Source organism: Chelonoidis abingdonii, chromosome 9 (assembly GCF_003597395.2).
Source record: "Chelonoidis abingdonii isolate Lonesome George chromosome 9, CheloAbing_2.0, whole genome shotgun sequence".
NCBI lineage: Eukaryota > Metazoa > Chordata > Testudines > Testudinidae > Chelonoidis > Chelonoidis abingdonii.
Window position 1 is genome coordinate 2,486,795 of NC_133777.1, and position 26,968 is coordinate 2,513,762.

The following is a 26,968-nucleotide window of genomic DNA, read 5'->3' on the forward strand; positions in this document are numbered from 1 at the left end:
TCAGTTTCCCTTTTTCTATCTTTCTAATATAAACTGATGGGTCCCAGATAACAAGGGTGGAGCCCTCTTTGGTCCTCTGCACAATTAAACATTGAGAGGCAACATGGGAGGCAGGCCCGGTGCTTCAAAAAGAATGAAAAACCCAATAACCAGCCATCTTGGGCTTGCTCCCACAGTAAGGCTTACCCTTATCGCAAGCTTATGATGAAAATTCAAGACAGCCTGCTCAAGGTTGTTATGCAGCAGTTTCCTTGTACTCCTTACTCTTCTAGATCTCCTCTGGGTAAACTGGTGATTATATGATATACAAAAATCTTACTTGTGTAAGATCTGCTTTAAAAGAGGGTCCTCTATATAGCCATGATGAAGCCTATAGCATTTATTATAATACAGGTTGGGCTTGATGTGGCCACATTTCTGAGCTCTAGCTAACCCTAAAGGGATAACAGAACACCTGGTATCAGTCAACTTAAAACTGAGATCCAATAGGAAAAGCTGTATACCTAAGTACTATAACATACGGATCCTATCGTCTTTGGCTGCCAGTGACAGTGATGGGTAGTGGTGGTAGCTTTGCAATGCAGGTACCTCTTCACTGGGAACTGAACTAAGCTCATTAAAGTAGCTGCGATACATAGATGGAGCCTGGGGCAAATCTGTACTGCGATGACCTGTGCTGCATCAGTCTCTGGGTGAATAAAAATCAATGTAAATTTTTTAAATTTTTATTTTTTTAAAAAAACTATTTGAAATTAACCTCTGAGGCCTAAACTTACTATACTCCGTTAAAACTATTTAAATACACAAATAATATTTAGCTGTACTTATTTGCTGCCAATTTTAAAGAGTCAAATCACTGAACTAGAAGTCACTGGCTAAGTGCCTGGAACCAGAGTTTGTTGAAGTGCTAAATCAACTTCTGACCCCTATAGCCTCTTCTGCAGGTTCAGAGAGAATGTTTTCTTCATTTCAATTTATTCAACTAGTTCAGTTCAATGACTAGATCATTCAAAGTTAGAAACCAATTGAGAGTTGGAAAAGCTTGTTTTTCTCTTCCAACCTATGGGGCAAAAAACTAAATATGAGAGGATGAGATCTACTAGATCTAAAATCTCAAAGGCTGTGAAGACTAGAAACCATCAGTTAAATTCACTAATTACGGATACTTCTTTTGCACTTTAATAAATCAGTTTTATGTTTTGATAAACATTATTCTTATGTATCCTGCACACTTAAGGTGGTTTTATTAATTTTTTTTGAAAAATGCTCTTTTGTCCTTTTTAAATTGAATTTGAATATTCATACAAACCACTGGAAAGATTATGAATAATTTCTAACTTCTTAAATGTAAAAATTAAGAATCTGAATAAATGTACCTTAAGCTGTATATCTTAAAGGTGGATAGATCTATTGTATTTTCTTCCTTAGCAAAAGAAGCACCAGTTTAGTGTAAAGGCTATATTTAGTTGCAAATCAACTTGTTTCAAGGATTACCAACTAATGAGAATCAACCTTTCCTTAGGAAAATAACTAAAAAAGTACAAATGCAAAACATAATTAAAACTGATGTTTTGAATCATGATTAAAATAACTTTTATTTAAATCAATTTATTGTGATCAGACCTAGAGATAAACAGCTTGACTTCAGCCTCCCAGAGCTATCTGACCAGCATTACATTCACTTTGAAATGTAAAAGTAATTAGATAACAAGGGCAAATGGCTGCTCTCCCCTATTCATTTTCATTTTTCACTAATAAATAAGACTTGGCAGCTGCCATAGGTGTGGCTGGATAACACAGAAGGCCCTGCACAAAGCCCGCAATTGTGTTCCAACTGAATACCTTCAGCTAACTCACAAGGGGAGGCAGGAAGAGCATCTTTACACCAATGACAGTATCTCTCCACAGTATCTGTTTTGCCCCATTTACTGGATCTAAAGTTTCAGTCTCCACCGGGGTTTCTCTGAGCTGAGAGGCAGGGGTAGGAATTCTGTTTGGCTGTGATGGACACACCCTTCATTTCCAGCTGCATTCAGAGGGTTCTGATCATGCACAATCTGTACATTATCAGGAGACAGAGCTGCAGGAGCAAGGGCTGCTTCTAGACTGGGGGGATGGAGGCAGAAAGGAGCAGTGCTGGAAACGCCACCTCTTCAGTAAGTATCCCTTCTGTCAGGGAACAGCCTGCAGCACCCAGACCAAGGACCCCAGTACCAGTTGCATCCCCAAAGTCCTTAGTTCTGTGTTTTCACAGGTTGTTGGAATGGGGGTTACCAGACTTTCCAAGATGCTGAGCACCTGCCACTCACACAGACTAATCTGATATTTGTGAGTGCTCTGCATTTCCAAAGTGCCTATCATTGACTCAACCGGTTGGACTAAAATCTTAGCTCCTGTAAACCTGTTTGAATTATATCATCTGCTGATTTGTTGCAGATGCCCCTAAGTACATAGCATCTGAAGAAGTGAGTTTTTTTTACCCACAAAAGCTTATGCCCAAATAAATCTGACTCCTTGTTGTTTTTGTGGATACAGACTAACACGGCTACCGCCTGATATGATGAGCTAGGATCCAGGGACATGCTTGAAGTGAAATCAAATGAAAGTGATACCAATCCATCATAAAGTGCATATTGCAAGTCAGTTGGAATGTGCAGAGTTAGAGGAAAGAGTTCTCTGAAAAACAGAACTTCATTAGACCTTTATTATACAATGTTTCCCTTGTCTATGTGTCTGTGTAAATCTGACCCTGCAATCCAGGGGAATTTCACTTGCTATTGAAAATCTCATATCAATAACTCTTGTACAAATTTATATTCAAACAAACAGGCTTTTGAATTTAAGTATCTTTAATTTTTTTTATCTGTTACATCCTGTGGGTGATTTAACTTTTAATGCATTTTGCTAGAATATACAGTAGATCGGGGTAAGCAACCTATGGCACGTGAACTGATTTTCAGTGGCACTCACGCTGCCCGGGTCCTGGCCACTGGTCCAGGGGGCTCTGCATTTTAATTTAATTTTAAATGAAGCTTCTTAAACATTTTAAAAACCTTATTTACTTTACATACAACAATAGTTTATTTTATATATTATAGACTTATAGAAAGAGACCTTCTAAAAACATTAAAATATATTACTGGCACGCGAAACCTTAAATTAGAGTGAATGAATGAAGACTTGGCACAGCACTTCTGAAAGGTTGCAGACCCCTGAGTAGATCAACAACTCTAAAGTATGCGTTTAAAAATATACAGTCTAAAAACTTGATGAACTTTTAAAAGTTCATTTACTGTTTGATTCTAACAGATCTACTTGCCTGAAATTATTTCATTTATCCCTGTGCTTCAGAGCCTAAGAAACAGGTTGTTTTTTTTAATAAATCTGCATTCTGCTATTGTATTTTCTTGGTGTAACATGCTTTATTTACAATCTGTTATGAAATTACTACAAAAGTATTTCAAACATGAACATAAAAGTGGGACTGAACCTTTTCCATAGTAATGAAAATGCTCTGTGTATCAAAACGTACTGTGGAAACATTAGAAATACCCATCTGACTTTGTTTATGATGATTTCTTTGCTTTAAGTAAAAACTGTCCCAGAAAAATAAAATATAAGCAATTATCTTTTGTAAAAGAGAGGCCACGGACAATCAGTGCAGTGTACAGGGAATTTTTAAAAAAATAGATGATTTTTTTCAATTTCTAAACAAAACAATGGCATTTAATACGGAAATGTTTTTCTTCTAAATCTTCCCCATGGTAAGAAGTAAGATAGCAGCCTTTCCAACCAGGAAGCCTGGTCAGTTCAAATAACTGTACAAACATTTTAAGGGCTTCCTATCTACATGGGAAAATTACTGACAGAACTATAATTATACCATTATGGCTATGTTGGTATAATGTCCCATGTAGACACGATCTAGTCCAGAATAAAAGTAACTCTGTTCCAGTATCATTACTCCGCTTTGGAAGTTCTGCTGGCCAGTTTCTCCCATATAGACAAGCTCTAACACTTCGCCTTTAAGCCACAGGGCTGCCCATCCAACACCTTTCATGAGCAATACTTCACTTCTGCAACTTAAATATATAAATGATGCTGAGATGTTTAACTCCATTTGCTTTGTTATTTATTGACCTGTGTCTTGGCTCCTAGGAGAGAAGACCCTTGGCAAAACCCAAAACTCCTTCCAGGATACTTTGGGTCATCTTGTCTGTAATCTTGTTTTTCGTCATTGTCAGCATCAGCGTGGTGCTAATTTTCAGCTTTACCCATAGGACTACCAAGGTAAGGAATTAATTTATTATAGTTCCATATACAAAGTTCAATTTCCTACGGGAATATCTTGAAGTTGATCTGGCAGTGGGGGAGAACAAACTTTCCACAAATGTTTTTCTTCCTCTTTTTACAATAGATCAAATATAACAAATTTACAGTTACTTATAGATATCCAGGAAGTGTTGCCGGTTGCTTGAGCTCATGTTGTCAAATTCTGCCCTCAATTACACTTGGAGTCAGTAAGATTACACAGGTCAGAATTTTGTCCAAAGGATGCCTTTTACCTTGGTGAGAGCAGACATCCAATTTTTCTTAACTGTTTTCATCTCTCATAATAAATGCTGCCTCTCAGCAATAACATCACTCTCTGTAATCCCAGTGAGAGTCTGGATGGAGGGGAATACATTTTTTTCTTTCTTTCTTTTCAAGAATCTTTGACAGACAAGTGGTCAAGGGTAAAAAAATAGATAGATATTGGTTTGCTCCTAGTTAAGAAATCAAATAAAAACAAGTGTGGCCAATTTCTCCCTGGTCAGGACCAGATTAAGGAACGAGCACCGTAGGCCTGTGCCAAGAGCCCATCTTTTGGAGTCATGTGACTACATCAGAATCTGTTTTCTTTTTATTCTTTTCTTTCCTTTTTTTTTAAGTATATTTCGAGCCCTTTATGGTTACTAATAAGTGTTTGAAAACATAATCCAAGCATGACTATCCCAAGTCATGCGTGCTTGAGTCTGCAGAGAGCCTGAAAAAATAACTCTCAGAGGTATGTACTGTCCCATTCAGCTCAGGGAGGTGTTAACTCCAAGACCCTTTGCTCTGGAGGCCTCCCCAGCTAAGGTTTCCTTGTGTGACAGAAGAGTGCAACAGCCCCACCCAGCCGAGCAGATGCACCCCAGCTAATGGGTTTAAGTAATAGGGAATGCTTGCTGCCCCACTCTGGGAGAGAGCAGAGCTCTTGCTGTTGCTTCTGGGAAGGAGAAAAGGGTCCCATGCCATGGCCAATGCCTCTCTGGGAGGAGGTGAGGCTGTGGCTATAGGGGTGGAGCACGACCTTGTTCCGAGGGCATTGATTTCCCTTCTCTGCTCTTACCCCTCATGTAACTCTGCTGCAGTCAATGAGCTGAGATCAGGGATTAATTTGCCCCATTGCCCCTTTTAAGGTGACCTGCCAATAGCAGCCCTTAATAAATGCATTTCCGAAGCTGCAATATCACAGTAGTGTCCAAGGGGGGGTATATTTCAAGGAATGATGCACGCAGCCTGGTGTGCTATTTACATCTGGGGAGAACTCATCTGCAGGGGACGGTTACATCAAAGGACTCTCAATAGCCCATTTGTTAATAAAGGCAGTAGGTGCTTGTTCTCTTCTAAGCAGATTACATGTGTGATTACAACCTCCAGCCACTAGGAGAGCCATAGAGGGTCTGTGCACCCACACAGCGAAGAGTGCTGGTAGGGAACAGGTGAGCAGTGAGGCACCTCCCTCCAACAGCCTCCATTTGACCGAGCTCCTTGGGAGCCTCGCTGGGATCCAGTGTTTCCCCTCTGCCAGCGAATACGCTGCCCTCCATTAGGGTGAATGTCTCATGGGTGCAAGGAACAACCCTGGTGTAACTATCCCCTGTGGTGTCTGTTGTGCAGCTGGCCTGGCCTATGTTATGCTGCTGCTCCACGCTCCTGCACTGGCTCCATGTTTGCTTCCAGCTGCAATCCAGGCCCTACATGGTTGGGACCTCCTGCCAGAGACCAGCTCTTGCTCACCCCAGATAGCGCCCAGCACTTGCTCATGTTCACATGCCCTCAGTTTGAATGGCTGGTGAAGGGCCTTTTCTCTGGAATCTGCTTGCCCCATTGCTCTGACAGTCTGCATTGGGCTCTGTTCATTGTTAAATAGCTCAGACTAAGAACATGTGGAAGTGAAGGTCCTGGGAGGTTAGTTTCCTAATGAGCGAAAAGTATGGCCACGTTCTATGAAGCAAGTGGCTGAGAATGATTAGAGAGGAAAATGTGCCTCTTTTGGGCCGGCTGATCCCCCCACAGTCTCCGTAGCTGCAATCCCAACCTGTCACTCCTTGGGGCTGGGAGCCCAGCCTCTGCTCTCATTGCGTGTGTGTGCTCAGCCTGTTTTGCAGATTGTGCGGCTAACGTTTCAGAATCACCAGGGCTCCCAGATGAATCAGTCGGCCTTTGTTGACAAGTCCAAGAATACTGTTACTTATCATGTAACTTCGCCAAGTAACCACACAACGGTGGTCTTGTTCGACAGCAAGAATGTGAGTGCAGCAGAGCAGGAGGGCTTTGCTTGGTTTTACCATTTCTTGGAGTGAAATGGGTGACTCTGCAATTATAAGAGTAAATGTCTCAGAGGAAAGTTTCAACTAAAATGTGTCTGATCGTTGTTGGTTTGAGAGCTAGGTGCAGACAAAGGGTTGGTGATCATCTGGTTTTTCTAACTGTCCTTTTCAGAGGCTTCAGGGATGCAGGTGTTGGCCCTTCATCCAGGCAGCCTGAGGCAGTAATACTTACTGTGTAGAGCACTGACTCTGTGATGCGCTGTTCCTCCCTGCACACCAGCTGCTTTTACACTAATCCTAGAGCTGCGGTGGCTTTGGAGCCAGCTGCTGTGCTGTACTGGAAAGCCATGCAGTTCGCACTCCCACCTAAGACGCAGCTTGAGTTCCAAGACTCTGTCCAAGATGGGGAGCTGTCCCATGTCATTACAACGATCCCCATTTTATCCCCTATCTTCCCTGCATCACTGACCACGCAACAAGGCCAGGACTCTGCAGCATGTCCTCGAGTGATGGAGACAAAGCGGTCTGCGTAGGGGACCAGGACCTTGGAACTCATGAGTTCTAATTCCAGTTTACACAGACTCCCATTCACAATCCCAGGGACCCCGCCTCCTTTCCTGTTCATCATTGCCCAGTCCCACCTCCCTTCCCAACAGCGATCACATGACACCCCATGGCAACTGCAGCAATTATTTGCTTGCAAAAGTATCAAAGCCCATTTAGTCCTTTCCTTTCTTCTAATGCAATTTAGCAGGTGAAAGGACAGCTTGCACACTGTCACCAGCTAGCTCTCTACAGGCAGCTTCCAACTGCTCCTTGCACCACAGTTGGAGAGCTACTGTTGTCTAAACCACTGCAAATTCCCATTGGTGAGCCACAGTCAGTGTCTAATAAATCTCCCCCCACCCCATTTCCAGGGCTATGTTCATTCCTGTCAAAAGGCAGCCACTCTGGCTGCTGCTTCGCAAAACAATGCAGGACACAGGGAAGACTTTCTATTAAGTGTTAGCTATAGATAAGCACCGCATACACGCCTGCTGTGTCAATGAAACATACACTGTTCTGTGTTGTGTTTTGCACAGGGCTATGTCTGCTATAAACCCGCAGATCAAAACGCATGTTACCTGCGGAAGATGGACGATTGGGACCTTGAGAACGTGCAGATATCTTTCAATCTATCTGAGCACAGGGTGAGCAGTTATATGATTCCTGCATAGGAGTAGCTGAACCGCTGGGGAAGGAACGGATACCAGTTTCCGAAAGACCCTCTAGAATCTTGTTAAATCTCCATTGCTGGGTGGATTTGTTTTCCTAATGAACATTTTTATACCTTGAACCAAGGTGACGCAAGTGAAGCTAAACAGAACCGCTAGCTCTTCCAGCTGTAAAGGAACTTTTTGGCATTTCTCCTTCAGAGAATAGTGCTGCTCAATTCTGCCTTGCACCGGTAGCCAGGTTGGATTGTGACAGAACAGTTCAAATGACACTGGAGGAAATGGGTGACTGACTTTATAGCGATTTAATATTTTTTGTACAAAACATAAGGAGGGGGTGGAAGGGCAAGACAGTGGTGTGCCAGGGGATATGAATAACTGGACTTTAACAAACCCCAGTCCCACTGTACTGGCTGGGCAGATTCTGTTACCTGCTAATAATAATTCTGGGGAGGAAGACACAAAGGAGGTTTTGTTAGCAAATCAACAGTGAAATAAGTTTTGAGTAATGATGTATAACAACCCGCTGAACAAAATGTTAATGGATTTAATAGAGGGGAAAGCCAGATTCTGTTTCAAGAAGACAGAGAGCCGTGTTTTTTGAATGTCAGAAAACAGATGCCAGGCTGTGCTGGATTTCCTTACTGTCTTGATAATGGGGGCTGCTTAACGCAGACTCCTCTTTTGCTTTCCTCACCCCTCTCCCTTGCTGGATAATAAGGACCATTTAGAATAAACTAACGGAGGAATGAGAGACCCCTGAGAACATCAACAAAATGCACCCAGGAGAGAGAACCCTTCAGCGAAAGCAGTGTTCTGGCTTGAAGGCCTCTGCAGGCTTGTTAAATGAAACTAAAGGAAGAGTGACAGCCCCAGAGGCAGCGCATCTGGTGGTCATAGCAGGCAAACAGCAGTCAGTCTGAGTTTTAGTCCTGTCTCTGCCAGACGCTCAGTATGGGGCCTCAAGATCTTAGCTGGATACTGTGGTGAGGGAGAGATTCTCACCTGTGTGTGCCCGTCATGTTCCCCATCTGTAAATAGGGATAGTGTGAGACTTCATTATTGTCTGTGAGGCACTGACAGATCCTTGGGTGGAAGGCAAAGGGAGATTCCCATGTGGTCTTTGCTGTTAATTTTAAAGTGACTCTTTCCCATGGGAGGCCTCAGAGTCAAAGTGGGAGACCTACATCCAAGCTCCCATCCCCTGAGTAGCGTCCTGGGAGGAGGGCAAGCCTCTTCCTGGGAAAACCCCTCCTGCCCCTCTCAGAAGGGTTCCACCCATCACTCATCCTGTCCTTCCTAGCCAGAAGGAAGGTCCCTGTGAGTGGGGAGATTGCACAGAGAGGTCTCTGTGCTTGTCACTAGGTTAGGGATTGCTCTTAGAGGGTCTACTAAACGACACTTTCTTTCCAGTTATAAGCCATGCTGTGATATTCCTTTCAGGTCAATCAGCTGCTGCTTCAGAATAATCAAACTAAGTACTACAAAGAGTTCCTGGGGATTCTGCCGGGGAGACAAGCAAATGCCAGAAGCTTGGGGGAAGCCATCCAAACCCTGTGCGAGCAGACTTCCATCTACTGGGTCAGGAAAGGGGATGGTAAGTTAGAGGAACTACCCTTCAAAGGAGGGGAGCAGTCATTGCTTCTGAGGTGAGGATCATGGAATCAGCTGGGACCTTGGGGAAATTATGGGCAAAGTGGGGTTCAGACGTGTCATATGTGGAGATGAGAGATACTGTGAGTGACACGAGTGCAGGTTATCACTGCTGCTGGTTTGACAGCCCTGGCACGTGAAATGGTCTCTGCCTCCTCAGACAGACATGGGGCTGTGCTAGTGCAAACTTCCCCATCTTAGTGTGATAACAAACATTAACTCTGCTGAGCTCGATCTCCAGGACCATTTGATATTGGCCACTTTGCTCAGACTTTTAACAAGGGGGCCAGCTGTGATGGCTTCTGTAACATGGACAAGGCACTGTCCTCAGATCCAACTACTCATACCGCACTAGTCACTGCACGGTTGTTAGATGCTAACGACTTCCAGCCACATCAAGCTGGCTTGGTATTAAACTAGTGAGGAACGGCTGCATCTCATTTCCCCTGGCTTGAGCCACTCCGCATGCCCCAGGTGGAGTGGAATAAAAACAAATAATGACCATTCCAGGGAGCCACTGCACCACCTCACTGGCTTTGGCAGTTTAATATTCACCATCTCTTCTCTCCCCTCCAAAGTGATCCATAGAAGAGCTCGTTCTGTTTTAACGGAGCTCTTTGAGGACACAGAGCTAGGAAGACCTTTACCCACAGGTTTCCCATGTGTCACTTTCCAAAGGGGCAGCATTCCTACACAGGGAGGATTTGCGACAGGCCAAGCTCTTCTTTCTGTTCATTTTATTTATTATTTATTTATTTGCAGGCCCTAGAAAGAAGCGGCTCATTTACCTATGTATTGACATCTGTTTTCCAAGCAATGTTTGCTTGTCTGTCTGCTTTTATTACCTTCCTGATTAAGCCCTGCTCTAAGGGGACTGACTCCCTCCGCCACTTCTCTTTGTACTTGAATTTAAATCCTGAAAAACCTCTGATTTAAATAAGTTAATGTCTAAGTTATTCAGATAACTTCCATAGAAAAGACTCCAACCCTGATTTCATGATGCAATTTGAGAGGTTGGGAAAATGCCAGAAGGGTCAGAAGGGTTCCAATTAAACAGGACTATTTCCAAAAACATGTTGCAGCTCTGTCAATATATATATACACGTTTAATTTACAACCCTATGCCTGGGCTGTGCCCTCTAGACATGCATATAGAGTAATTACATCACACAGGCAGGGGACAGGCTCGGCTTGGGGCTACATGTACAAGTGTTCAACAAAACAGATTTTGTTTTGAATCAGTTAACATGGTTTTTGTCTAAAATTCTCCTGCTAAATATGTGCAATTGATTTAAATAAAGTGACTCCAAAATGAGGAAATGGTTGTTGCTCCTCTGCTCCCCTTTCAAAACAATTCATTCCATCTTCCACTCGAGAAGTTGCTCGCTTCTTCCCCTCTGCATAGAGGAACCCCCAGAGACTTTCGCTGCACTGTCAGTGGTGCAGAGGCCATATGGGGGCTCATCGAGCTGCACTGTCCCCACCTTCCCTGCACTTAAAGGGGCTGAGTAAAATGCCTCTGAGTTGGGCACCCTGTTCAACTACGTTTCAGTCTGTTCCCAGTGAGGAAAAGGGGGCAGTTTCCTTTCACTCTAAGGAAATGTTACAGGCAATGCTTTATTCTAACAAAAAACGGGCATCCGAAGCCAAGTCCGTTAATCAGGGTACTTGGTGCATTAAACGATCAGGCACTTACAAAGCAGCACCTACGCCCAGCTCCTTTATTTTCTCTCTCTCCTTACCCCTGCTCTAGTCACACCACTGCACATTCCAAACCCACCTATCTGAAGGAACGATCCTTAAGAGCAGACATCCATCCATCCATCCATCCAGCAGGGTTGGGTAGCACTGCTACAACTAACAGAAAATCCACAGGCAACCCCAACAGCTGGAGGCTTATTCAATACTGCAGAAGTCTCAATGCAAGACCGTGCCTTCCTGCCCCAACTATGATGTAAAAATCAAGTACACGCTGCCAGATGATGTTTACTGGTCCTCTTTGACTTGAACAAGATACAGTGTCACAAGGGCAATCTCCAGCTGCTTCCATTGCATTTTGAAACAGTAATGGGAGATGTCATGCTGCTGACTGACTGACAGCCCTGGAGAGTGAAGGTCTCTCTCTGTCCGCAAAGGCACTGCAGGGCCAGCTTCCCTCACAACCTGCCTCAGCCCTGAGCTGCAGGGATGCTCTGTAGCAGTAAGAGGAATTCAGTCTCCATGGCCTATCCAGTCCTTTGCCTTGCTGCTGAAATTGAATGAGGAGACCAATTAGTGCCAAATGTGATGGATGTTTGTGGGTTTGGCTGTGCATCCACTAGGATTTGGACTGAGCGCATCAGCCTATTTCCCACAGGCCCTGAACACCCACCTGCACAGAACCGCTTCCAGTTGCTAACTACCTGAGCTGGATGTGAACAGACAAAGTGGAGGTGAAAGGTGCTGTGTCCCACTCCCACCCAGGACCCCTCTCAACTTAAGATTACTTCAGTTTTGCTTTGCTTAAAGCTGAAGGCTGTTCTCATTCCAGGCTGAATACTGCTTCTGCTGAAGATTCAACAGTCTCCTATCAGAGACGGGGGGAGGTTACAAATGTATGTTACACATACTCTAGATAGGATACTTGTCAGGAGAAGGCAACTGAATGAGCAGTGGTCCCTTCTCTCCAACATGCGCACGTTATCCCAACACGCTATCGTTGAAAGCGAGGCAGACGACTGCTTTCTGGTGGCCACTGTATTCCCTCTTGATCTCGCCTGTCTCCACACACCAAAGCCTGGCCAAGTTATCTGAGGAGGCTGGAAGGGGAAGTGAAGAGATATTGACCATAAGGAAATTTCACACTTGTGCCTGTTTTTTCTTGCAAACATCCTTGGAAATATGTACTGCAGTGTTCCATACAGCATGGAATACTCACAGACAGCGCTTTGAAAATACTAAAATAGCCACACACCTTTCAGGCTACCTCCTTACCACATGGAAAAACAATGCACATTAGGCTTATATTAAAGAGACAAAGCGGGGGAGGCGGTATCTTTTATTGAACTAACTTCTGTTGGGGACAGAGACGCTTTCAAGCTACACAGAGCTCTCCTTCCAGTCTAAAAGAGGTCAAGTCCAGACTTGAGGAGGAGCTCTGTATAAGCTAGAAAGCTTGTCTCTTTCACCAACAGAAGTCAGTCCAATAACATACTACCTTACCCACCGTGTCTCTTTAATATCCTGGGACCAACACAGCTCCAACACCAGACCAAACATGAGCCGTATCTCTGATTAAAACAAGATGCAATAGTAAAAATAGCTAAGAGAATTAGTCAATTATATGATATAGGGGAAGAGCGTATGTGTGATGGATCACAGGCTTTCTGTGCGGGGGGGAGGAAGGGATCCTCCCTTTCTTTGGACCCGATGCATTTGGCATGAATGGGCGAAGTCTGCTGCTTTGAAGCATTGTGAATTGGCAGCACCTCAAGCTAGAGAGGTCAACAAATCCTGTGATGCTATACAGGCCTCCCTGCCTCCAAGGGATTCTTGGGCTATCTGGCCAGTGACACATGTCTTACCAGTGACAATATACTGAGAGTCCCCAGAAAACGCGCAGTCCCACATCCAGCCACGGGAGGTTTCTCCTGGATTGTTACTCTTAATGCTCAGCTCTGTCATTAGAGAGAAGTTTGAAGTCCTCCAGATCTTACATGTCTGGTCTGCAGAACAGGTAGCTAAGAGCCTGGGAGGGAAAGGGGAGAGAGACATGTGTACATGTTTATGATTTGGTGCTATGCTTCTAAATGACTCACTAAGCTGGTTCTGAACTGGCAATGAACTGATGAAGCATGGCATGCTGGGGCCGGCAATCTTCACAGGCTGTTTCCCCAACCCAGTATTAGAGGACAACGGTCGCCATCAGCCCTCCTTAATGCAAGGTAAATGGGTAGAGAGAGAGATTTGCACTCTCAGAGAGGTCAGTAAATCAGGTCTCTGGTGTAAATGCGGCTCTGGTTCTCCCAACCATAAAAAGGATTGAAAGTTCCCAGAGCACTTCTGAGATCATTAAGCAAAACCAGGGAAATAAGCGACAGCAGTCCAACTGATAACTCAGCTGCTTCCTGAGCCACACTCTTGGGCAGCTGGAACTCTGCTATGCAGCCAGCATTATGTCAACAGCTGGGGCACAGCCTGCTACCTGACTTGAAAGGGCACTTTTGTTTTAGCCACCAGTAAATAGCTAAGCTGGCAAGACACTCACGTGGAATCAGGGCTGAACTTGCACTGAAGGGCATAGCGGTTGTGTGCTGGAATTTTGGTCTTGGGGATTAGTTGAGTTACCTCCTCTCCAATGCCACCCGTTAAATTCCAGACATAACAATTGCCCTACGAAGAGAGAGAGACATTATTACTGCAAGAGATCAGGAGAGATTTAAGAACCACCCCCGTTGATCTTTATATCCAAGTACTCACCACCTCCTGCTCCATGATACAGCGAACTTTGCACATCAGACACACACACAGAAGCAAAGTGTTGCTATGCAAAGGCAGGCTGACTTCTAATGCGTTGCTGCAGCAGTGACAATTCACATGGTCTTTCTCTAGCTGTACTTACCGAACTGTTGACAGCTGCCATGTAACTGGCATCTGGGTCAATATGAACTGAATTGACAGAAACTTCAGGCTCTGGAATGAGTTGTTCATTGTGGTCTGTTTTCAGGTCCCAGATGTGAATGGCACCACTCTGATCACCTACAATTAGTTCAGCCTGCAAGAAACAAACAAATTCTCCATAATGCTCAAACACCAACTGGGGTAAATGTCCGTGTTTAGCATACCCAAGAAAAAATGCATCAAATGCAGCTGCCACTCTCGTTTAAGAAGTCTAGATTTTTCTATTCTATCCACTTATTCATTAACATAGCAATCCTTTAGATTTCCATCTCGCTGTACAAACGGTAACTAGTTAATCCCAGCTGCACGCTGCAAGGTAGAGAAATATTATCCTCATGTTACAGATGGGAAACTGAGGCAGAAAGATTAAGGCCTACATTTTCACAAGTGTCTGTTAATTTTCTGCACCCACCTACAGACATCTAGAACCTGATTTTCAGAAGCACTGAGCGCCTACACCTCTAGCTGAAGTCCATTTCAGCACCTCTGAAAAAATCAGGCTCTAGAGGTCCAGGTCGGCACCGAAAATTGAAGCACTCAAAATTAGTGAATACTTTTCAAACTGTGGGCCTAAATGATCTTCTCAGGGTCACAAGTCACTATAGGATTTGTTATGCTGGATCAGATCACTGGTCAATCTAGTCTCCTATTCTGTGTTCAACAGTGAGCAACAACTATTGCTTCTGAGACAGATGACCACTGCCTATAATGTAATTAGCCCAGGGGGCAGAGCAATAATTTCTCCCTGATATCTCCAGTCATCAGCTTCCACCCTTAGCCATGAAATTTGATTGCCCCAAATGTTAGAACAGGTCATTAGATTATCCAGGCCTCTATTATGTCTATCTATCTATCTCCAGAACCTGAGTCTATTACATCCTGTGGCAGTGAGTTACACAGGTTGATGACACTATATGAATAAGTATTTCCTTCTCATTGTGCTAATTTACTCTGATTTGCTCTTGAACTAATGTCCTTCTTACAGCACTGTAGTGTTCTGCTTAGCTATGTTTTCAAATGCAAAAATTGTGTACAATATTGGACGCTAATATAAAACTTTCCATTTTCAAGCACTGTCACTGTATGAACAGTATTAATTAGGTGAAGGTCATCACTGATATAATCCAAAATTCAGCTCTTGCAAAATGAAGCTTTTACAAAGCCAAACATTGTCAGGCTTTTCCACAAGTAATAGAGCTGAACAATCAACAAAGAGAAATCTAAAACCATAAGACTCAACACAAAGTACTCATAACACTTCCTGGGACTGACACAGAAGCAGTCTGATATTTCACATATCTTGGCAGCACTGTAAGTATTAAAGGTGGAGCAAGTGAAGACATTAAACCTAGAACAGCAAAAACCAAACATGCCTTTGTAACTCTAAAGCCCATCTGGAGAAACTGAAACCTTGCGCTACAAACTAAACTTAAATATTTGATCATCATTGTAAAGTTGATCTTATTATATGGTGCTGAAACTTGGAGATTTTTTAAGATCTAAACTCCAAGTTTTCACAGTGAGTGGCCTTAGATACATCCTCAATATCAGATGGGCAGAAAAAATTACAAGCCAAGAACTCTGGAGAAAGATGAAACAGAAACAGATTGAACAGGAACATACAGAACAAAAATTGAGATTATCAGTACACCCATGGCGAAAGATCTGAATAACAAAAGACAGACACTGGATTGGAACCCCGGGCCAGAGGCGACAAGGTAGAGACCAAGGATAACATGAGAATGCACAACAGAAGCAGAACTGAAAGCTATCAAAATGACATGGGAAAAGCTAAGACTGAAGGAGGAGACCAGCAAAGAAGGCCCTATGTTCCACGTGGAACACAGAGGCATAAACATAAGGAGGCCAAGGAAGTGTTTGCTGGGGGAGGGGGGAGAGATAGCTCAGTGGTTGAGCCTTGGTTGTGAGTTCAATCCTTGAGGGGTCATTTAGGGATCGGGGAGGGGGAAGAAAACAAACAAAAAAACAACCAACCACCACCACACAGTCAGGGACAGTACTTGGTCCTGCTAGTGAAGGTCCCTTTCAAGGTCCCTTCCAGCTCTATGAGATATTTTATATGTCTGTGATTTTCACCTCTAAAATGACAATGGTTTATTTTTCAAGACAAACCTTTCATTGCAATGTTTGCAACTCAAACATTGGAGCCTTGAGCTTGTAGATAATATGGAATTGATTTAACATGGATTATCAAAATAGAAGTGAAATCAAAAGGTCTACTTGCATTGCCTCAGCAGAGTGAAATACAAAATTTTAAGAAAAAGCCCACATACATTTTCCTTATTGCAGGACGAATTTAGGAGGAATCAGCCCACTAAGAGCTACAGTGTTAAACATGTTTAATGTGCAAGTCAAAAGTTTTAAGCCTCCACTAGCAGAAATATGTAATTTTTAAACAGGATTTTTAAATCAGCCACCAAAATATCCTTGAAAGAATCCAATAGGCAATCTGAGTAAGAATGAAAAAATGAAAAGGTTCTGAGCACCTTTTTTATTTGCTGCATGAGGAATGTTTTGCTTTCATAACAGAGTGAAGAACATTTCCAGGGAGCAGGGCGCCTGTGTCTCAGTTGAGCAGATCAGAATTAACAAATAGACGCCATGCACAGTACACCAAGAAGTGGATCTGCAGCAACAAATGGCAGTATTGCTTACGTAACAATCCTGCACTATGATGCCTATTCAGTAATGCCACCTAGTGCTCAGAGAAGCACTGAACAATCATAGAAGTAACTCATCTACCATACTTGCAAAAATTCACTCTTCATGGAGACGGGTCATTATCTGGCTCAAAAGTACGATAATATCCTTGACCACCCTTTGTAGCAACCCCAGCATCTAGTAGTCAGAACAGGGGTTGGACATCAAGACTAGCGAGTGCTAATCCTGTCTCTGCCTTTGATTAGCTTTATAGTCTTCAACAAATCACCTTATTTCAGTGTCTCAGGGCTTGCCTACACGAAACACACTACACTGGCACAGCTGTGCCGCTGTAGCACCTCAGTGCAGACATTACCTGCAGCAACAGGAGGGGTTCTCTCGTCCATGTAGGTATTCCACCTCACAGAGAAGCGGTAGCTAGGTTGATGGAAAAATTCTTCTGTCAACCTAGCGCTATCTACCCAGGGACTTAGGTCGGCTTGATGCCACTCAGGGGTGTGGATTTTTCACATCTCCCACTACCATAGTTAAACCAATCTAATTTTCTAGTGTAGACCAGGCTATATTTTCTTTGTCTCAGGTGCTGGGAGGCTGCATAGTTTGTAAAGCACTCTACTATCCTTCAACAGAAAGAGTGGAAGGTATTACATTAATTACAACAGTTGGGGAACTCAGATCTTGCTGACACTAATTACCTGACTCACACAGCCAGCCAGGAAGCCCTCAGCTTTATAAACAGTGGAGAAAATATTGTCATATACAAGAGCATTTGCTGTAATAACTGCCAACATAAAATGATGTAATACATCAGATTTTAAACGAGGAGAACATCTGTAAAACCTTCCTTGAGCAAAAATAAGTCTGGTAGGTGCAAAAGAGACTGTGTTTACCTGGTTGGGATGCAAGCAGACACAATTAATAGGAGCATTCACTTGGAAAATGCGTTGGCACTGAAGGTTACGTGATCTGGCAACAAAGTGAACACAAACAAGAAGTCAGATGAGATGAGAGTTTACACTAAGATCTTCCATTTCTTTTATTTGCTTTGTGGCCTTGCACAAGTCACCTTACTTCTGGGTCTTAGGGTTGTCTACACTTAACACTGCAGTGGTGGTTACCCACAGCAACTGTTTGACAGCACATACCAACACTAAACAATAGCTTTGAGCAGGATGTGAAGAATCCTATTTCCAACTGAAACTTCAGAAGAGATTTTAGGGAGACACAATGTAATTACTGAGACACAGAGACCCTTTGGCAAAAGGTCCCCTATTCTTTGTAAACAACTCTCACCTCACACCTGACAAACTCATTACACCAAACATGTCATACAGGATATTTATCCATAGTAATGTGTAAGGTACCTACCAAAAGCTCATAACTTGTCTAGATTCACAATCACTGTGAGATGTATATACAGGTAATGTTTAAGGAATAATATTGAAAATATGCTTTATAGACTTGGAGCAAAACTTAGTCACCGGGGTAACAGGTATCAGTGATGGTGCATTCAGGCAGGAGTGAGCTGTCACCCAGCCATTTAGTTGGTGATGCAGTGCAAGTTTCAACTGCTTAACCTTGCCAATACCAAGACTTTCAATGGAAAAACATCAGAGACAACTGCAATCAATCAAACTCTCTGGAAGGTAAAAAAGGAACATTATAACATGAGGTTTTCCCTGCCTATGAACAGAAACAAAAGACTATCTCAGTATAGTCCAGAGGAGGGAAAGGTCCTCGGTATCCTTTCACTGAGGAGACATCTTGAGGAGTAGGGATGTTCTCATGAAAAATTGGATCCTATTTCTTTGTGAAACCAACTAGCTCTGCCAGACTAAACTTACGGGGCAAAGCCTACTTTATCAGAGAGGAAAGGGACCTATTCATATGTCTAGACCCAAGCTCACACTTTACGCCTTTGTTTTGTTTTGTAAAGCATTTGTTTCTACCACTCTCTCGTTTCTAGTTAAATCTTTGTTCTTTCTTACAGTAAAACAAAGATAGGTTTATGTAAGTGCTGTGTGGCTTACAGGAGCAGAGGTTTAAGGTAAAACTGGGGCACACTGCTCCTTTGCGGGCAGAGGATCTGGGATTTCTTGAGTAGCCAGTGTCAAGAGCTGGAGAGCACAGAAAAACGATTAAAAGAAACTCAGTGACTGGGATGCACCTACAATTAACTTGCAAGACATAGCCCAGAGGAGAGAGCTCGAGTCACTAAAAGGCTGGTGGTGTGAGGGAGCTGATCCCCACCCAGGCACAGGTAAGACTCCCTCACTCTGGGGGCAGAAGATAACAGAGTAACTCTCAGTATGGGAACCCCAAGAACTGTCTCAGTTACCCAAACTAGAATTAACCCAGAACACTAGGGTTAACACTCACTCCTCTCTTGTTAAAGGTACTCTGGAATCTCTAATGATTAAAACTGGCCAGGACCTTCCAAATAAGGCATCTCCACGGCATCATTACTGGTTCAATATTGATTCTGGGAAAAGACCGCTACCTCTTTGTGTTCTTATGTTCTCCTGAATCCCCAGTGCAACTTCATGTGGCACCTGGCATTTCCCTGGAGGTCTCCCATCCAAGTTCTGACCAGTGTCAGCCTTGCTTAGCCTAGGAGATTTTCATAAGCTCAAAGTCCACGGGCGTTTATGGAAACCTCAACTCCCTTAGGAGTATTGTCCCAAGTCACCCAGCACAGGAAGATGAGCTGGCATTGGCGATTACCTCAGGTCCCATATCCTAGCCATACAGTCTTCTCCTCCTGTGTACATCCAACGACCATCTTCGTGGAATCCAACGGAAGTGATGTTCTTACTTACGCCATCATAATTAATGACAGGGTTGGGGTTATTAGAGTTCAGATCATACATTCGAATGTGCTGGTAACCTGGGCGACAGAAATATGAACACTAATAGTCTTGTCTCAGAAAACTGCCAAAGCCCTATTCCACAACCTCATTTTGGGGCCACTAAAACACGGTAAAGGCAAATTTCACCATTTCACTCACCTCAACAGTTGGCATTTCTGAGCCTATGGTTGGTGGTCAACTGGTAATGAAAGGTGAATCATGTGCACTAGGGCTAAATTACAACAAGGGTACTGGGGACCACCAATATCAGAGGCTGTAGAACAGTTTCCACTCTACAGGCATGAGAAAGGGTGGGGAGAAGCCCATCAGCAAGACTCACCTGCAGCAGCAATCATGCTGCGGTCTGGGGTGATCTCCAGAGCATTTACTTGCTAGCAGCACTGGTTAAGGTTAACAAAGAGAGCAATTAGCTGTCAAGTAGAACAAAAGTGTTATCTTAAATTCACACTGCCCTTAGAAAAGTAAGGTTAACAAGGACTTTCTGACCGGTGGACCTTTCTTTAGGGATTATCTATTTTGGAAAAGGGGCACTTTAACATACTATGATGTGGCAGGAGATTTTCAAGTCGAATTCTCTTGTTTAGACCTTTAGTCTGACACTGACTCTGTTTCAAACATGTTTATTTAAAAGGTGAGACACAAAAAAAGTCAGCTCCTCAGACATAGCATAGTTAGATGTTAGTGCAGCTTCATTTAAGCTGAACATCCTTCACAGTTTAAAAACAACACAGGACTCCTAACCACTATACTCTACTTTTGACAGAGCTGTCTTTTCAAATTCTGGATTTTCATTTAATGTTGACAGCATTAAAATGAGATTCAGTACAGAAGCAGTAAACTAGCTCTTCATTTTGGTTCAAAAATCTGTCAGAAAGTGTATCCAGTGTTGAAGAGTTAGAAAGATTTGTAGGGGAGGCCAAACATGGAAAGCATCAATGGTGCTGTTTTCTTACAGGCACGGACCAATTCCTGCTTATTACATTTATTTGTGTATGCGGTGGGATCCGGGAGGCTACTCTTCATTGATTGCAAAGCCCTTTTCCTAAGATGTTATATATTCATGCTTTTACTACCTCATTTTTGCCCTTTGTCAAACACTAGTATTTATTTACCCTTTGCTGTTTCTACAGAAGCACAAAGCAGCACAGTTGGGTTTGTCTGCGTCATCTGTGGAGTAACATAACGTAGGATGCCATGAGGCATTTGCACTATTCTAGGAATAGTGGAGTTTTAGCTTACTGACTTTGCCTGGTCATGAGGGGGAGAAAATTGCCCAGTTTCTGTAGGTCCTACAATTTTCTTTTTCTTTTTATAAAGCAAGCCTGCAACAGATAAGAAAAAATTCTCTGTGTTCCCCCTGAATCCGCTCCCCACCAAACTAATGCATAACAATGTTAGACAAGCCATTGTCTCATCATATTTTGGCACCTCATGTAGCAATTTCTGGGTTGTGGGCAGAGGGTGGAAGAGTTCCACCACTCCCCCGCCAAATCTGACTGCTGTTTTAGAAAGCATCTCTCAAGCGAAACACAAAGCCTGCCTCTGCTATGGCCACACCCTAGCATTTCAGATAGCACAGTGTGAATGTGTGCTGAGTGCACAGAAAGATACACAGATAGAAGACAGCATGGTTTCCCAGCCTTAAAGAGTGTCTAAGGACTAACGGAAGCCTGGGTTGAAGTTTGGGTCAAGTGTCTGATCTGGGGACCATTTCAGGGTCAGTCCATAAGACAGAGGTGGAGCGAGGAGCGCTCTAAAGAGATGGGCTGAGGAATATACAGGTTTACTTAGGGCCAAGGCACTACAAGAAAAGTTCCCAGTGACTGCGGCAGGGCCAGGTCTGTCTCCGCACCCGCCCTGGAGGGCGCGGTGCTGCGGGGTGCCAGGCTGGCAACCAGAACCCCGTGTCGCAGGCCGAGGCTGCCAGCCTGGCCGGGCAGAGGCGAGCCGCGGGCGCACCCTCCGGGGGGAAGGATACAGAGTCCTGGTGCTGGACCGTGCGGGTGCAAATGCCGCTGTGCGCCTGCCAGAACCGGACCGTGTGGTCGTAGCCCGCCGTGGCCAGGATCACCGGGTCGCTGCCCACCGTGCCCTGCGCCGCGTTCATGGCTGACACCTGTGCGGGGAAGGAGCAGAGCGGTGAGAGCCAGGCCCCCCCGCGCCCCTCCCGGCCGCACGGGGGCGCAGTTCGGGGACACCTGGCCCGGCGTGGGCTGCCCCTGGCACTGCCGCCTGGCGCGCCCATCACGGCGCTCGAGCGCCCCCGGCCCGGCCGCTCCCAGCGGGGGGGCCCGGGGATGGAGGCTGGGGGAGGGGCCGAGGGGGTGGTCCCGGGGCGAGCGCCCCGTTACCTGCAAGGCCCCTCAGGAGGACCGGGCTGGAGAAAGAACGCCGTGCCGCGGCGCATGCGCAGAGCGAGCAACACTCCCCGCAGGAGGGGACGCGCATGCGCAGAGTAGCGTCGCTTGTCAGGAAAGGAACAAGAGGAGCGACGCGCCTGCGCACAGGCATTCTCGGAGTCCTGTAGGACGCGGCAGCGCATGCGCACAGTGCAGTTCTCTGTCACTACCTCAACGGGGCGATACCATGTGAGGGAGGTGGGGCGAGACCACCAACAAGCCGGGAGGGAGATGAGGAATGGGCCCTGTGCTCGTGGTGGGAAGCAGACTCCGGTCCATGCCTTGCTGGCCCACGTGTCCCCAAGAGGGGGCGCTAGAGAGAGACTCCGGCTCAGCGCGCTGCCCTGCAGGGCTCGTCGCTCCCTGCATGGGGGTTGCCCCTGGGCAGTGCCTGGGGTGCAGTGCCCAGAGCCAGGGGGTCCTGCCCTGCCCTGGCCCGGCCCGCTGCCATCGCCAGCCCCAGTGTGCAGAACCCCAGATGCTGCAAGGAGCACGTGAGAATTAGTAATAACAACACCAGGCTCTTTCCATCAGCTCCCTGGGGTTGGAGCATTTGGGGATCACATGCTCCAGCTTTTTTCCACAACCAGAAGGGCTAGAATCGCCCCTTTCCTAAATGGAAGCGCGGGTTGTTATTAATACTAATTATTTGTAGCCCCTTAGCACCTCGGAGCCCCAGGCGTGGAGCAGGACCCACCTGTGCCAGGTGCTGCGCAGACAGGGAACACAAAGATGGTCCCTGCCCCAAAGAGCTTCCAATCTATGTATAAGGCAGGAGACTAGAGCTCGAGACAGACGGGAGGAAAAGGAAACAGGTCAGCATGCTAGGCTGTGGTCTCTTGGCTAGTCACCTGCCTTCAGGAGTTGCCGCTTTCAGAAATGTCCAGATATCTGAAGACTCGTGATAAATTTGTGGGAATTGGCAAGTGCCACCTTTGCCACCCCGGCCCTATGCAGGAGAGTGGCTTAGTTCAGATTCCGTCCAGCAGAGGGCAATGGTGCCCCACCGGTTTCTCACCACTAGTTCTGCATCCCTGCTGAAGGCCCACAGGAAAGGGGTGTGTTGCACCTGCTGGCTCATCACACTAGGTGCTGTTTGCCGGAGGGAGAGGATCTAGCCAACGAAGGGCACTGGCTCACGCTGGAGCAGCCCTATCCATTTTGCTAGCCAGGGCAGAAAACATTTTGGAAGAAGAAAGAAAGAACCGAAGTGGCACAGCACTCCTCAGAAGCTGGTGCCCAGAGCAACTGTCCAGCTCACCTTCCCCTCCAACTGGCCCTGGTGTCAGTTCAGCTGAGAGCTTCATAATGCTTAAGAGAACAGGAAAAGGGAGTCTTTCCAGACCTCAGATGGGACTAGGCTGGTGGTGAATGAGCAAGGGCAGCAGGCAAAGCTGAGAGGCAGGCAGGGAAGCAGCCAGCACACAGGATGTGTGCAACAGCAGCATTGGGCAGAGAAGTTCCAAGGAGACCACGGACAGAAGAACTGGGCTCTGGACAGCTGGCCCTGGAGGCCAGAGGCTTGATTGCCTCTGGGAGAGTGATACAGAGTGTAGGTTGTAGCCCACCTATGAAGCCTGGGGAATCCTACCTTATACCCCCTACTGGTGCCCCCAAGGGGTTGCATTAGGAAGTGTTGGGTAGATCTGTTGCACAAGCGTTGAAGTCCTTGTGTCTAGGATATTTTATCTGTTATTTCTTGCATCGCTATTGAAATATTCAGTGTATTTGAAATGAGTGAGTGTTGCTAGGGACCCATCAGTGGTCTAGGAAGCCTTGTGCATGGGGTGCCTGTGACACTTGTGGCACATCAAGCGTGGTGACAGACACCTAGAGGCAACAGGTGCATCATAACCCACATAGTAGGGGACACCTTGCAGTAGGGTCCACTACAGGGTGTTCAATAGCTCTGAGATTTCCAGGGAGAAATTCAGTGAAGAGAATGAATCCGGTGACTTAAACCTTCTTTCTGCACTGTTATTTTCTTGTGCCCCTTGGCAGCTGCAATGCTTTTAGTGCTTTGTGCCTATGGGTACTTCTTAGCTCAATACAAAGCTGAGATGCCAGTTCATGAGATAGTGCATAATTTATAGGAAGACTTGACCTTTCCCCTGCTGGTTCCATTTCCTTTTTGTAGAAGTAGAATATTTCCCCTTCACTGCAGGTGTTAAAATAAAAGCCCCTGTTTAACTCTCTTAAACACTCTCACCCTTGTATAATGCCTTACACCTTCTCTGATCAAAGCCCCTAATTTACCTGGCTGGTTTGAATCCTTCTAGTAAATGTATTAACCCTGACTGAAAACACAGAGGGCAGGCTCCCCCAGCAGATGCTGACTGCATTGATGTGCTTTTAATATTCTCCAATAAGAAGACAGTAAAGAGAGGTTTGTGGGAGAGCTTTCAGTCTCTGCATGTTACTGTCATTCATCCAGCAGGGTGAGAGTTCCCCGTAAACCTTGTATTGCTCCAGTTCTTTATTTTCCATTGGCACATTTGAACTGCTGAAATGGAGAGCGCGCTTTAAATGGGAGTGAAGAATGATAGTGCAGGCAGTGTTATGATTAACAGCTCTTTTCTTTTAAACCAGAGAGGAGATTAAGCTGATAAGAACAGACACTACACTTTGATCTTAGCTCTATTACAACTTGGGCAAAGCCCAAGGGAAACATTAATTTATCTCAAGGGTGACTTTGTTCTCCTGAGAGTTTCTTGTTGACTTTCGTGTTTAAAGCGTCTATACAAAACCACAATGATACAGGTAGTACAGCATTAACCGAAAATTAAAGCTATATTTGGATAAAATACATTTAGTTAATAACACAAAGGTCAAAGAGGGCTTATGAGAGGTTGGCTAATAATACTGCCAACACATGTCCACTTTAATATTTTTAATGATTTCATTCTGGCCAGGGTCACGGCGTTTGGGATTTGCTTTCTGCAGATACTCATGTGGCTGAGTTTTACTAGCACAAATGTGTGTGGAAAGCACATTTCAGAATCATTTGTGCAAAGATTGGTAGAAATTACATTTTACATTCACACACACAAGTATCTATGCTAGAACAGAGGGAGGATGGTTCAGTGGTTAGGGCATGCTGCTAGCTTTGGACTCAGGAAACCTCAGTTCAATTTCCTTTGCTACCACAGATGTCCTGTGTGACCTTGGGCAAGTCACTTAGCTTTCAAGTTTATTTCAGTCGGCGTTAAGGACCTAGATACGTTTGAGGATCTGGGCCATGGTCTCCCTGTGCATCACCCCCCCCTCTGGAAAATGAGCTTTATGTTACTGCTGTGCCCCCTGGGGGGTTGTAAGAGTAAGTACCTTCAAATTGTGAGATGGTTCGTTACGAGGGGGCTATATAAATATCTTCACTGGAACTGCTTCCATACTCATCCCATTAAAGCACAGCAGCAGGTCAATTATCTCACCAGTCGCAGCTAACCAGCATAGCTCAAGTAGCAAAAAATAGCATACAATAAAATAATCATAGCAATCCGCACATAGAGTAAAAACAAGAAAAGAGAGTCTCTTACATCTGAGGATATTGTGAACTCCTCACAGATGTTTCATGCACAGAAAAGGAGGCTAATTCATCATCATTTATGTCGTATGTTAAGAATAATTCACTCAGCTCACAGTATTGCACATATTCATTTATACTGAAATCACAGACTGCTCATAAAAGGGAGAGTTCATGTGGTAATTGTTATACAAACTTTCCTTACACGGCTCTACTGATACGCTTCGGTCATGCCCTGCACACTCCCTGCTCTCCTGAGAAGAGATTTGTTGATAAATTCATGGTGAGTGTTTTTGTGACGTGCAGGAACTAGGACTGGGCTCAGCTAATGCATTTTCACCTGTAGGGTAGACTAAAACTGGAACTTATGTCTCCAGGTGGAAAATGCTTGTGCACCATCCTGCTGGCCAGACCTGATTTAACCATCCATTTTCCATTTCAGGAACTTTATTTGCATGGGAAAGGAACATGTGCTGTCAGCACTAATCCATCATGTCTGGGTGCCCATAGCAGGGCTGTGTGGGCCTGTCTCTCCTGTATGGCCCATAGGTGACTCGGGCTACTGAGTGTTAGGACACTGTATCTTCTGCCTAAGTATGTGCACTTTCTCTCCCTCAGCCAGGGCTGCCCAGAGGAGGGGAGCAAGTGGGGCAATTTGCCCCAGGCCTCACAGGGGCCCCCATGAGAGTATAGCATTATATAAAAGCAGCAGAGAATCCTGTGGCACCTTATAGACTAACAGACATTTTGGAGCTCCAAAACGTCTGTTAGTCTATAAGGTGCCACAGGATTCTCTGCTGCTTTTACAGATCCAGACTAACACGGCTACCCCTCTGATACTTAGCATTATATAGTATCGCAACTTTTTTTATGGAGGGGGCCCCCAAAATTGCTTTGCCCCAGGCCCCCTGAATCCTCTGGGCAGCCCTGCCCTCAGCTCTCCTGGCTCCTCATGCTCCTTGATGCGCCTACCCTCCCTCTCTTGTATTTCTTTGCACAGGGGTGACTTTAGAGTCCTGCACTTCTGCAGTCCCCTCAAAATACTCACACCCAGCCACCCCTAATTCCTCATCCGCCTCCCTCTCTCAGGCCATTGGGATGGGGCAGAGACTGAGCTCCCTATCTGCCCTTCTCTGCCCTTGCTTGGAAAGTGGCATGTCAGCTTCACCTCCTCTAGCTTCCCACACCAGAGCCTCTGGCACGTCACAAACTGGTGATGGATGAGGGGGCCAAAGGGGGTCTCAGGCAGGGAGAAGGCAGATTGGGGCAGGGAGAAGGTGGCCCTGGGGAGGGAGATGACTGGGTCCCTCCTCATGTCAGGTTGCACAAAGTCCTGCAAGGCCCAGCTCCAGCCCTGCCTTTGCCAGTCAGGAGGTATATTTACCCGTGG

At 45.2% G+C, this 26,968-nt stretch overlaps 2 protein-coding genes across 5 annotated transcripts; one reads left to right on the top strand and one right to left on the bottom strand.

Moving 5' to 3' along the window:
- The first annotated feature begins 1,925 nt into the window (after positions 1–1,925).
- Positions 1,926–10,409, top strand: BRICD5 (BRICHOS domain containing 5). Its single transcript, XM_032778440.2, has 6 exons — positions 1,926–2,156; positions 4,159–4,290; positions 6,405–6,557; positions 7,661–7,768; positions 9,236–9,389; positions 10,208–10,409. The coding sequence occupies exons 1-6, from the start codon at positions 2,115–2,117 to the stop codon at positions 10,300–10,302; spliced, it is 684 nt and encodes a 227-aa protein (XP_032634331.1). The 5' UTR covers positions 1,926–2,114; the 3' UTR covers positions 10,303–10,409.
- Positions 3,398–22,103, bottom strand: MLST8 (MTOR associated protein MLST8). Of its 4 annotated transcripts, XR_012656476.1 has the most exons (11): positions 22,008–22,103; positions 21,635–21,772; positions 19,976–20,027; positions 19,511–19,673; positions 17,677–17,752; positions 14,046–14,198; positions 13,692–13,816; positions 13,009–13,172; positions 12,055–12,243; positions 7,703–7,809; positions 3,398–4,359 (listed from the first exon to the last, which is right to left on the bottom strand). XR_012656476.1 is itself a non-coding variant. In XM_032778438.2 (9 exons), exons 2-9 carry the CDS (start codon positions 21,761–21,763, stop codon positions 12,125–12,127), a joined length of 981 nt encoding a protein of 326 aa, XP_032634329.1. In that variant the 5' UTR covers positions 21,764–21,772; positions 22,008–22,103; the 3' UTR covers positions 10,522–12,124. The 4 variants fall into 4 exon arrangements, 1 of the variants encoding a protein (XP_032634329.1); XR_004373473.2 differs by lacking the exons at positions 3,398–4,359; positions 7,703–7,809 and adding an exon at positions 8,083–8,823; XR_004373472.2 differs by lacking the exons at positions 3,398–4,359; positions 7,703–7,809 and adding an exon at positions 10,522–11,693.
- Positions 22,104–26,968: the final 4,865 nt, after the last annotated feature.

What these genes read in the sequence shown, in the direction of transcription:
- MLST8 (XM_032778438.2), bottom strand. Translation starts at nt 21,763, where the DNA reads ATGAACGCGGCGCAGGGCACGGTGGGCAGCGACCCGGTGATCCTGGCC. An exon ending in TGGCAGCTGTCAACAGTTCG is followed by an intron (nt 13,817 to 14,045) that starts GTAAGTACAGCT and finishes CTCTCTTCGTAG; the next exon opens with GGCAATTGTTATGTCTGGAA. An exon ending in CTCTCAGTATATTGTCACTG is followed by an intron (nt 12,244 to 13,008) that starts GTAAGACATGTG and finishes TTCCCCTTCCAG; the next exon opens with CCTCCTCAGATAACTTGGCC.
- BRICD5 (XM_032778440.2), top strand. Translation starts at nt 2,115, where the DNA reads ATGGAGGCAGAAAGGAGCAGTGCTGGAAACGCCACCTCTTCA. An exon ending in TTACCCATAGGACTACCAAG is followed by an intron (nt 4,291 to 6,404) that starts GTAAGGAATTAA and finishes GTGTGTGCTCAG; the next exon opens with CCTGTTTTGCAGATTGTGCG. An exon ending in TCTTGTTCGACAGCAAGAAT is followed by an intron (nt 6,558 to 7,660) that starts GTGAGTGCAGCA and finishes TGTTTTGCACAG; the next exon opens with GGCTATGTCTGCTATAAACC.